This window comes from Onychostoma macrolepis, chromosome 01 (genome assembly GCF_012432095.1).
Source record: "Onychostoma macrolepis isolate SWU-2019 chromosome 01, ASM1243209v1, whole genome shotgun sequence".
In the NCBI taxonomy this organism is placed as follows: Eukaryota; Metazoa; Chordata; class Actinopteri; order Cypriniformes; family Cyprinidae; genus Onychostoma; species Onychostoma macrolepis.
Window position 1 is genome coordinate 13,355,841 of NC_081155.1, and position 12,907 is coordinate 13,368,747.

Below are 12,907 nucleotides of genomic sequence, written 5' to 3' on the forward strand. Positions count from 1 at the left end.
ATGGCCAATTCTCCTTCTGAGAATCTCGCAAAAATCCCAGCGCCAAAATGAAAAGTGTCAAGAAATTATTTTAGGATCTTGTTTTAGAATCATATAATCAAGTTTTTTTGCATTGTTACTGTCTTGACAATTACACACATTCATCATCTCCTAAACTCTCATTACCGTAACACACTTGGACATTTTGTCATTCCTATTATTCTACAAGATGCCGATTCTTATTAGATTCTCATTACTGTCATTTTTTGTGCATTATAGTATAAATACTGTAATTAATTTATTATTAATTTTATTAGATTTAAACCAGCTTAAAATAGTACAAAAAACCCCACCATGTAGTATTTAAAAAAAAAAAAAACAGTATTAAGGTAATGACAATAACATTTTATTTATTTTTTGCATTTCATAAAGGAAAGGTTTTATTTTTTGCATAATGGTAATAAAAAGAGGGATTTTTCTGCATTATGGTAATGAGAAATTTATATTTTTAGCATTATGGTAATGAGGATTTAGGAAAAAAAAGAGCTAAAATGTCATGAAAAGGAGAAGCACATATGCATAAAATGTTAATATTCAGGGATAATGTAGTCAACCAATCATTATGGCAAAAAGTGATCAGAATTATTTTGATGCAACTGATTGAACATATATTGTCAAGCCTATTACATGACTACTTAGACAAAAAAAAAAAAAAACACCCCAAAGGGAATCAATTATTTGAGGGTGTTTGCATGAATTATTGAACCATTTTGTGGCATAATTAGTGTGTTTATGTGTACTTATATATATATATATATATATATAAATAAATACATATATGTGTGTGTGTGTATACAAATACATGCATGCATACATAAACACACAGACAGATAGATAGACAGATAGATAATGCATGTTTGTTAACTTATACAAATATGGATATTAGCATGAATAAATGAGTATGTGTGTCTGACACTGGTACTGTAAATTACAAGAGATGAACTGAAAGAAAGGACACTGCTTGTGTACAGCACATCTCCATGGTAACAGAGATGGGCAGCAATTCCTTGTGTGCTTCCATAGTTACATGCCACATATGAAGAAAAACGACCGTTTCTCTCTGTAACATGCACGCGTACACACACACACACACACACACACACACACAAAACAGCACTGGCTTCAATCTGCTTAAAAGACTCACTTTAACCATTGAGTTATAAATCAATTTTCTTTATTTAAATCAGTGGTCTGGCAGTACGCTACAAACAAAACAAAAAACAAAAAGCAAAAAACAAACAAATAAACAAACAAACAAATACCCAAACTTGGCACTGGAAGAATGCGTGAGTGAAATCAATGGAGTCGATACATAGTTTGTTCCATAAGCGAGTGTGTGTACAAACACAGAAACATCACTTATCCAGCTTCCAAACGGCTGCCACGAGTACAAACACTAAAATTATTAGCATCATTAACAATACCATCATTATTATGTCATTCATATTACAAACAGGCAGTAAACCGTTACATCACGGGTGCCTACAGTCTGGGAATGAAGCGCCTGACCCAGAAACACCCGTCGGGCGTCAGCGAAGCCCTTCGTTCCCAGACTGTTAGATGCAACTCGACTAGGTCATGAAAATGACCCAACAACCAACAGCAAAGAAAAAACATGAATGCAAAACCATAAAAAAAAAGTAGCAAAGTGAACAATCGTGAGACTCAAACACCATTGCGACTCGTTAGAACACTAAATAAATGAGCTGATGAAAAGGATGCAGGGTTATTGCAATGGAATGAGCGACGCGCTAAGTGAAGCCACATGGATGGATGATGCACATGTGTGACATGCATGAGCAACACCTAAACACACTGCTGTTGTGTTTTATGGCCAATTCTCCATGTGAATCTCACAAAAACTCACACCAAAATCAAAAAGAAAAGCAATCAGAATTACATTTGATCATCCTCTTTGAGTATCATAAAGCTTTTTGCATTGCGACATTACTTTCAGAACAAATTAAACAAACAATCATCTTCAATATTCTCATTACCACAACACACCTGGACTTTTTTTTACTTCCTATTATCCTATGGTAAATCTAATCATGTTCTCATTACTGTTGTTTTCAGAGTATTATACTCTGCATAAGACAGTACAACGAAACCTAACATGTACTACACAATTTAAAAAAGCATTGTGTTAATGACAATATAAAACATTTACGCATTTCAGTAATGAAAAGGTTTCTTTTTCTGCATTATGGTAATGTGAATGATTTTTTAGCATGACGGTAATGAGAATTTAGAAACAATAGTGCTAGAATGTCATGAAAATAATGTTACAATACAAAATAAAAGTTAACGTTTCTTTAAAAGAAAACGCCTTGTTACTTTCTTTTGATTTTGCAGTGAAATGTGACCCACACACATTTCAGCCAGATGCGGAAACGAGGCTCTCGATTGTACGCTAAACATGCAGCAGAACATAATCAATTCCCTTTCAAATGCAGTTTGATATTCATTCTATTTTTTTACGAAAGTCCCTTAAACTGATCCTGGAACTGCAGGCGGAATGACATGAACAGAGTCTATATGTAAAGACTTCAAAATACCAATTTTCACGACTAAAATGAGACTGATCACGAGTGCATTCGAAGCATCCTCAGTGACATTATTTGACAAAAACACGCTCTTCAGATGTTCTGTTAAATGCTATTTGGGGAAGTTGGTCCCGGTCGCTACTGCATTTTTCTCTCTCTCTCTATTTTCAGGGCATCCAATAATGAAGAGCACAGATGCTGAGATTAAAGACAGAGAAAGACATCACAGGACGTTAAAGAAAGAAAGTAGACGTTTCAGCAAAAGCAATCTGCCTTTAGAAGTACGTCTTTGTGTTTGATACTATTGGCCACGATTATATTCTTCATTTTTTTTATTAGCAAATTGGCTGCAGCGATTTTTATCCTTACTACAAAAACAAGTTTTTTTTTTTCTTCTTAAAAATACATCTTTTTATTGTTTTGTCCCTCTACTTACACAACATCCTCCTGTGTCTTACTCTCTTTTTTAGGGTCAATGTGAAGTCATAAGACGGACAGGACTCAAAACAAACAGGTCATGATATGATGATACATGAGGGATCGTTTGAGGATTAATTTTGGCAGCATAAACGAGTCGTTTCGTGAGTAAATCACTCCATTTCATTCAATTTTTGTCTCATGCTGTGCAGCGGTGATATGAATCTTTACATTTGGAATGTCGTACAAACATTAAGCACTTTTTTTTTTGGATTGCAAAGAAGTTCAAGTATTTGAATACCGTTGTTCTCAAGTATATCCTCATAAACTGAAGAAAACCTCTGTGTGTTTACGCTGCCAAAATGCCACCCTGTGACTGGGAGTGTGAGTGCAATGTTGTGTGTGACGGTTTGTGTGTGTGTGTGTGTGTGTGTGTATATGTGTATGTGTGTGTGATTTATCTAACGGTGACGCCCAGCTTCTCCAGAACGCGTGTGCCCTTCTCCTGGTACTCCTCTCTGGTCATCCAGAAGTTGTCTTTGTCCTTCATGATGTCGGCTAGCACCGCTCCGCCCAAAAACACCATGTGTTTACGGCGTGGAGGATCCTCGATGCGGATCTTAAACTTCTACAAAAGCAAAAGCGAAGACACATTCAGTAAAACAGCAATGCTGTATAATGCATGAAATTATTACTAATAAAACTCAACACTAAACTACAGCAGGATTAGAAATCGCCAGTGTTGTTTTTTTAGTATCAAAATACTATTTTAGTTTTATGTGTATTTGGAATTAGTTTTTATTTGTATATTTTCCATTTTCAGTTTAAATTTAAAGTTTTAGCTGTGTTATTTTTTATTAGTTAATGTTTTCTTAAATATGCCTATATAGTTTATTTCGGTTTTAGTTATTTTACTACAAGTTAGTAAATGAAACTGAGAAATAAATTTTTTTTTTTTTTTTTTTACACATTTTATTTGATTTCAGTTAATGCTTACTTTATTTTATGTAACAAAGCTTAATTTAGTTTTTAGCAACTATAATAACCCTGAAAATTGGAAATCCAACAAACTGCTCTAGATTTTTATAATTTGGAGGCAAAAGTGCTCCAGTAGGGATTCATCCATTTCAATATAGCTAACATTTGATTATATTTTATTGTAGGCCTGTCTAGTTATCAGTTTAGTCCATCTGCAAACATCAGAGTGACCTTTTACATGGTTAGAAGAAAAAAAAAATGCCCCAAGAAAGAAGAAAAATGTTCCCCTAAATTCCCCTTAATAAAGGAAGTAAATTTTTGACCTAACAGTCCATAGATAATCTCAAATACCGCTGAAGAAATTGCAACATTGCTAACTAGTCAGTTAGAGGTGAATATCACCACCTAGTGGTCAGAACCTACATCCTAGAGACAGGTTAGTTGCGGTTAAAGAAGTGTTACTGGTACCGAGAGCTTGTCGACGTCTCCCTTCAGCACTCTCTCCAGGTAGAGCTGCTTGAGCTCCCGCTCCAGACGCGAAGGCAGACCAGGATACATCGTAGATCCACCCGACAAAACAATGTGTTTGTAAAACTCAGCCCTGACAGAGACAAACACGTGTGTGAATATCACATAAAAATATATATGATATAATGATAATATTAGTAATAAAATATTATCAACATGTCTAGTATTTCAAAGATTTAAACAAGTTATTTTCTATAAAAATTTTTACAAATAAAATTACATGATGCTTTGTAAAATGCAGTGAGACAACCAAATAAAAATAAGATAATATTTGGCACAATATATATAACAGATAAAGAAATATGTACTTTAAATTAAAATTATATACACACATATTTTATAATAAATATATATATATATATATATATATATATATATATATATATATATATATATATATATATATATATATATATATATATATATATATATATATATATATATATATATATATATATATATATAACAGATAAAGATACAAATATAAAGATAGAAAATTATAATAGCAATATATAAAAGATAAGTAATATTTACTCATTTAATATTATATAAATATATAACATTGTAAGGGATAAAGTTATAAAATAAACAACAATAATAATATTATTATTAAAAACGTTTTAGCATTATTAAAATATTATAACATATATTAAACAATTATAATTTACAATAATTATATATATTGTTTAGCATTTTAAAACATTTAAAATGCTTATTAAATCTATTTCTTTAAGATATTGCACAATTTGTATGTAAAAAGACGACAAACATTAAAAATAGTATTAAATTATTTGACGATATATAAACATTATATATAGGAATAGATAAAGAAATATAAATGTATAATAATATGCATTACATACTACAACACACTCTTCTATATTAGTATTGAATGTGCAATAGGAATATTTAAACTGACCTGGTATCGATGTCGGCTGCATGGATGGTGTTGAAGAGCAGTTCAGCCACACCCACTCCCTCCACGTTAATGAGGTGAGGCTGGAACAGAGCCTCCGGAGCCTCGAACCGCTCGCCGCCCACTTTAATCACCCTACCGTCCGGCAGCTACAAACCCAGTGAGAAAGAGTGCAAATGCTCCCATTGTAAACACTGCTGACGCTCTCAAAGAGTTACATTTACACAACAATCTGCTGCCCTCTGGTGGCAAGAACAAGTCTGTGTCTGGAGGCTTACTGGGGTTCCTGTCTAGCTTTTAAAAGGTTTATGATAGCTTTAAATGCTCACTAGGTTTGGGAGCAGAGCTTATGGGTTAATAAGTCTCCATCGGGCTGAACTCACCGTGTAGGACTCCACCAGCACGGTGGTCTCCAGCGCGAGCTTCTGCTCCTGCTCGATGTTATAGCCCACGTAACACAGCTTCTCCTTCATCATCCTCACCGTTTCGAAGTCCGCCGAGTGGTTGAAGGCATAACCTCTCAACAACAACAGCTGGAGAGAGACGGAGAGAGTTAAGATTCAGTCTGGACATTTGTCCGTGGAAACTACAAATCTAAAACAATTATTTTCTTTGAAATAAAGCTGTAATAGAATTCAAATATTAGATGAAAATTATAAATGTTGCATTGATAACTAACTGAAATAAGCTTAGAAAACAAGCTGAAATAAACTAATACTGAATTTAAAATAAACAAACTATACAGAAATAATAAAAGCACATAAAAGTTCAAATTAAAAAAAATTACTTTAATTAAAACGAAAGCTGAAAATGAAAAAGATTACACAAACATATGATAAAAATAACTATAATGGTAAATAAATTGTACTTAAATAACAATGGTTGACTCTGCATAATTACTTTTTCTGATAGAAGAAAGTGTTGCACTGTAACACTGAAAAAAACAAAACAAAACAAAAAAAACTTCACCATTAAGTATAATTACAAATGTGCAAAAAAAACTTTTTAAGAAGCAAGAAAAACAAAATCATCCTCACTGCTTGAAGACTTTTTTCGCAACGGACTAATTAATACGCATCGGACTCGGATGCCGAATACGAAAAAATGCATATGAAAATTTCGGACTCAGTGTGCAAGGACCTTATCACTTGCACTCTCTATTCGTTTTCTAACTGCTTGTTTTCTTAAATAAATAAAAAAGGGCCTCTAACGCTAGCCTTCTCTATTCTTTTTCTATTCTATCTACCTATATACTGTATATATAAAAAAAAACCTTGCTACATGTATACCGAGACTTGTCATAGCGCTTGCATTGTTGCTCTTTTGTTGATTTTGATTGCTTCTATTGTCCTCATTTGTAAGTCACTTTGGATAAAAGTGTCTGCTAAATGACTAAATGTAAATGTACACTAAATGCATTAACATTGCATTAGAAATCCACAGTTGGAGACTGATGAAAATATGTGCATTTAAACAGTCAGCAGCTGAGACAGAGTATCTACAGGACTGTACCTTGATGAGGTAGCGTGTAATGTCTCGTCCGGCGATGTCCAGACGACGCGTGAGATGAGGAAGAGAAAAACCTTCGTACACCGGACAGATATGAGTGACACCGTCACCAGAGTCCACCACCACACCCGTCAGCAGACCTGCACACAAACATCAACTTATTTAAACATATATTTATTTTATGATATTTTGTCATTTTATTTTATGCTTCTATTATACGATTTATTTATTTTTTAACATAATTAAAAAGTTTCATTACCTTGAGCGTACAGAGTGAGCACGGCCTGGATGGCGATATAAACGCCTGAGAACTGATAGGTCTCAAACATCACCTACAGGGAGACAAGAGGGTCAAAAATCACAAACACAAACCTCACTGAGGTTCCTCACAGATGTTATTCAACAAATGGGCGCTCAAACCTCGATGATCTTCTCTCGGTTCTTGGTGGGGTTCATGGGCGGCTCCGTGAGCAGGATCTTGCAGTTTCGTGAGTCGATATTGAGCTTCTCGGGGCCGAAAGTGTAGTCCCACAGGTGCTTCATATCATCCCAGTTCCTCACGATCCCGTTCTCCATCGGGTAGTTCACCTCCAGCATGGAGCGCAGCTCGCTCGCCTCGTCGCCCACCATCAGGTCCTACAGGTCGCACAGGAGAGGTCAAAGGTCAGGGCACTCAATGTTAACTTTCAGTTCGAGCTGAACGGAAGCTGTCCAGGTTGAAGGAGAAATTAAAAGTGTTGAATGAAGCTGGAGACAACTGGGAAAAAAAATTCAGATTTTCAAAATAAAAGTCAATGTTTTTTTATGAAATGCACTTTGCACACTGATGAGTTTACAAATGAATCTGACAGCAAAAACTGTCATTAAAAGCGAGTAAACAGGTCACACCGTCTGTAACTAGAGAGAAAGTTGTTGAATGAAAACACAACCAGGGTTCCCATCAGTGTTGTAAATGTAAACTAAAATGGTTTAGATGTTAGAAGAAAAATGTAAGAAACTTACATGAAAATCACAAATCTTGCATTGGCAACTGAAATTTCCGTACTAAAATTACTTAAACTGAAATAAAATAAAAGATATTACAAAAGAAAATTAATAGAAAAAAACTAACAAATTACAAAAGCACATAAAGTTACTAAAACTGAAAGTATAAAAATAAAATCTAATTCAAAATATTAATACTATACATTCTTTAAAAAAAAAAAAAAAAAAAAGCATATCCTATTTGGACAGCACATTCAGTAGAGACCAGTGCATTCTGGGTAATGTCAAACACTGACATATACCAGCAAGATCATTTCATCAGGGTTAGTGAGAGAGTAAGATTCATGATTAGTTTGAACATTAATACAATAATCATGTCAAACTGCTACCAGCTCTGCATCTCCTGAGAGGGTATCGCTGCAGGTTAGACTCACAACCACACACACACACACACACACACACACACACACACACTTACCATCTTCCTATAATCCTACAGCACCTCAATACAGTAACAGAGGAGAGAAAGACAAATACGGAGAGAACAGGCGATGAGCAATGAGAGCAAAACTCCTGAAGAGTGAAAACTGATGCATGATCAGCAATGTTAGCGCACTGATCCTTGACGTAAAGGACCACACTTGTCCTACACACAAAAGTGCTATTTATGTAAAAAATAAATAAACAAATAAATCATTTATAAACATAAAAACTTAATGTAAAACTAAAGGAAAGCGGTATACGTTTTTTTAAATAATTGTATTAAAATGATTTTAAAATGCATCAGTTAAATTAGTTCTCTTCATTTGTTGTGTGTTTCTTAGTACTTCATCTGTTGTAACCACTGCTGGTTCATGTCAACACTGTCAATATTTATCAACACATCAGATGAAGGTTTTTGTTCATTTTTAAGAAAGTATTTTATTCTGTGCTCAATTTATTGTGTTTATATATTAAAAAATATCAGCTGTACTACATGATATGATGTCTTATTTATAACAAAACATCTTTCAGAAAACATTTAGTAATTTGTCCATTTTTTTTTTTTTTATAAAAACCTGTTCACCTGCATGGTTCATTACCTGAAAGAACTAAAAATATATCTATTTCTAATTAATGTAGTATTAAAAAAATGTGTTTATGGTAAAAAAAATAAATAAATAGTCTACACTCAGGTGACATGGCTAAAACAATCTCTTAATATTTTTTTTCCAGTCTTTTGACAATAATAAATACATCTCAATATTTCTGTTTTTCTTCTGAAATGACACCAAAGATGAATATTTCAATCAGAGGAACCTGTAAACCCTCTCACAGCTGCTCCACCCCCAGTGAAAACGACTCTGCAGGAAGTTCAAGTCAAGCAGGAAGTTACTCAAGTTGCTGTTTATGTCCCGTTACCAAATATGACCGTTCATAGTGTTTCTTTGAAATCCTTAGAATGACAATTTACAACCTCTGATACAAAATCTGCTGAGCGACCTACATGGGTAGCATTTCAAAGCATCATTATAAAAGTAGGCTCCAAACTGTTTTACAATATGTCATCTTAGACAAATCCTTCATGGCTATCCCCAAAATGTATTGCGACAAACAACAATGGACAATACAATTATGATTATGAACATACGTGTAATTCATTTAATACCAAAAAGTGTAAATAAAACAATTTCATCTGATTAAAAATGAACGGTTTAGTTTCTTGTGAGGGTTGCATTTCAACCCAGACGCAGCTTTTGGAGACTGCTGCAGGGTGTTTACAGCGAGTCATGGTGTCAGTGCAGGGAAAGATTTAGGGTGCAGTTTAGAGAGGAAACTTTACCTTGATTTCAATGTTTCCCACTTTGGCTGTGGAGCGGATGATCGGTCTCCCCACCAGAGCCGGGAAAATGTGCTCTGGGAAATTAGAGCCAGCATATCCACACTTCACAAACTGAATGACAGACAGACAGAGAGTTATGAAAATAAATTAAATGTTACTTTGACAACTAACAGAAATAAATATGTTGAAGTACTAAAGTGACTGAAACTGAAATATAAATAAAAAAATAAAAAGGCAAAAGCACAAACTTGGCAAAAATAAAAAAAAAAAAAATAAAAGCACAAAATATTAAGTTAGAACATTAGTTATTAAAAACATGTCCAACCAGAGTGAGAAAAGAAATGTTGCCTTGCAACTAACAGAAATAAATATGATTTTAAAAGTACTAAAATCACTCAAATTAAAACAGAAAAAGAAATAAAAGAAATAAAGACAGAAAGGTAGATCACTAGCTATTAAATGAAAAAAAAAAATAGATCAAGATGCTTTTGGAAACTGAACAGGAAGGGCCCACGATTAGTGTGCACTTCATGACAAACATGTTTCACCTGTTGTCATGCATAAATATAAAATGACAGACGGCAGAATAAATGCACTGCTATATCTCAATATATCTACTCTAATGTTCAGTTTAAAATAAACATTATTATTTTTGTGTATTTTCGAAGGTACTAGGGTAATTTTAATAAGTAGGCAATTGTGTGTACACTTAATACGGAATATAAACACGTATTATTATGACAATGCCATGCATTTTTGATCAGTTCCCATAGTGTTTTCTGAACATGTATTATGCTAATACCATGGCATTGTGGGATATGTACCACAGCATCCTTTAAAGTTCCTTGCTGCACCATTTCATTAGCATTTATCAGCGGACAGAGAGAGAACGATGAAGGAATGCGTTTCTATGGTTTGTCTCGTATGTCACTTCCTCTCTCGGCCAGATGTGAGACTACAAACTCGGAAGTGAGTTTGAGATCATCTTAACCTTTCCTTTTACTGACATAAAAACACATGCATCATTGATATAAATGTGCGTAAACATGTAATTTCATAAATAATGCGTGCTCATTCTGCGACCTCGTTAAAATATCAATGAAAATGTGTGTAAATGTCCATCGTGTCAATACATATACAAATCTTCCACAAAACACCCCCATGCAAACCCATTTATAATCAGTCCCGATCTATGATTTCCGTGCATCCCACCAGAGTTTTTTCCACATCACGGGTCGTGTGTAAATCAAAGATAATCAGTGTAAAATTAGGTGCTATCAGATCACTTCCTGTTCCGCTGCATCTTTCTCCTGCAAGCCGTCATTAAATCCCACACAGCCGCCAAATAAAGCATCAGCCAGACCGGAGAGAGCCGTATGAGCTCCGCAGTCACACTTACCCCGGTCCCGTTGTCACACACCACCACTTTCCTGCCTTGACTGTCCATGTTTCTACAGACTCGGTGAATCCGCCCTGATCTCAGCTCCTGCTGTCTTCGGCCAGGCGGAAGTCAGCGCCCTGCCCTTCACAACTCTTCAAAATAAAAGCCCGCCACGACGCTTCAAAACTAAAGCCTACAGACAGGTACAAAATAAAAGCTTTTTACACCATTTGTGACCCTGGACCACAAAACCAGTCATAAAGGTCAATTTTTTTAAATTGAATAAGGGTCACATTTATTAAAAAACAAACAAACAAACAAAAACCCCTAAAATTCCTACCTTCAATGGATAGTGGTTTTCAACTGGTATTATTTCAGGATGCAGAATATTATACAAAAGTGAACAAAATGTTCTTAACAATCAAAGTCAAAAAATGATATGGGCTGTTTACGATTGTGAGAACAGAATACTTGCAAAAAATTTCTTTAGAATAAATAAATAACATACAGGTGCTGGTCATATAATTAGAATATCATCAAAAAGTTGATTTATTTCACTAATTCCATTCAAAAAGTGAAACTTGTATATTATATTCATTCATTACACACAGACTGATATATTTCAAATGTTTATTTCTTTTAATTTTGATGATTATAACTGACAACTAAGGAAAATCCCAAATTCAGTATCTCAAAAAATTAGAATATTACTTAAGACCAATACAAAGAAAGGATTTTTAGAAATCTTGGCCAACTGAAAAGTATGAAAATGAAAAGTATGAGCATGTACATCACTCAATACTTAGTTGGGGCTCCTTTTGCCTGAATTACTGCCTCAATGCGGCGTGGCATGGAGTCGATCAGTCTGTGGCACTGCTCAGGTGTTATGAGAGCCCAGGTTGCTCTGACAGTGGCCTTCAGCTCATCTGCATTGTTGGGTCTGGCATATCGCATCTTCCTCTTCACAATACCCCATAGATTTTCTATGGGGTTAAGGTCAGGCGAGTTTGCTGGCCAATTAAGAACAGGGATACCATGGTCCTTAAACCAGATACTGGTTGCTTTGGCACTGTGTGCAGGTGCCAAGTCCTGTTGGAAAATGAAATCAGCATCTCCATAAAGTTGGTCAGCAGCAGGAAGCATGAAGTGCTCTAAAATTTCCTGGTAGATGGCTGCGTTGACTGTGGACTTCAGAAAACACAGTGGACCAACACCAGCAGATGACATGGCAGCCCAAATCATCACTGACTGTGGAAACTTCACACTGGACTTCAAGCAACATGGATTCTGTGCCTCTCCACTCTTCCTCCAGACTCTGGGACCTTGATTTCCAAATGAAATGTAAAATTTACTTTCATCTGAAAAGAGGACTTTGGACCACTGAGCAACAGTCCAGTTCTTTTTCTCCACAGCCCAGTTAAGATGCTTCTGATGTTGTCTCTGGTTCAGAAGTGGCTTGGTAGCCCTTTTCCTGAAGACGTCTGAGCGTGGTGACTCTTGATGCACTGACTCCAGCTTCAGTTCTCTCCTTGTGAAGCTCTCCCAAGTGTTTGAATCGGCTTTGCTTGACTGTATTCTCAAGCTTGCGGTCATCCCTGTTGCTTGTGCACCTTTTCCTACCCAAATTCTTCCTTCCAGTCAACTTTGCATTTAATATGCTTTGATACAGCACTCTGTAAACAGCCACCCCTTACAGTAATGACCTTCTGTGACTTACCCTCTTTGTGGAGGGTGTCAATGTTCATCTTCTGGATCATTGCCAAGTCAGCAGTCTTCTCCATTATTGT

General features: G+C 35.2%; 1 protein-coding gene across 1 annotated transcript; it reads right to left on the reverse strand.

The window, feature by feature from the left end:
- Positions 1 to 1,196: 1,196 nt before the first annotated feature.
- actr2a (actin related protein 2a) lies at positions 1,197 to 11,290 on the reverse strand. The gene is made up of 9 exons (XM_058791831.1): positions 11,139 to 11,290; positions 9,740 to 9,850; positions 7,354 to 7,569; positions 7,193 to 7,265; positions 6,937 to 7,073; positions 5,808 to 5,957; positions 5,428 to 5,573; positions 4,449 to 4,581; positions 1,197 to 3,630 (listed from the first exon to the last, which is right to left on the reverse strand). Exons 1-9 carry the CDS (start codon positions 11,184 to 11,186, stop codon positions 3,460 to 3,462), a joined length of 1,185 nt encoding a protein of 394 aa, XP_058647814.1. The 5' UTR covers positions 11,187 to 11,290; the 3' UTR covers positions 1,197 to 3,459.
- Positions 11,291 to 12,907: the final 1,617 nt, after the last annotated feature.

What these genes read in the sequence shown, in the direction of transcription:
- actr2a (XM_058791831.1), bottom strand. Translation starts at nt 11,186, where the DNA reads ATGGACAGTCAAGGCAGGAAAGTGGTGGTGTGTGACAACGGGACCGGG. An exon ending in ACCGAGAGAAGATCATCGAG is followed by an intron (nt 7,266 to 7,353) that starts GTTTGAGCGCCC and finishes GTCTCCCTGTAG; the next exon opens with GTGATGTTTGAGACCTATCA. An exon ending in TGCTGGTGGAGTCCTACACG is followed by an intron (nt 5,574 to 5,807) that starts GTGAGTTCAGCC and finishes CTGGGTTTGTAG; the next exon opens with CTGCCGGACGGTAGGGTGAT.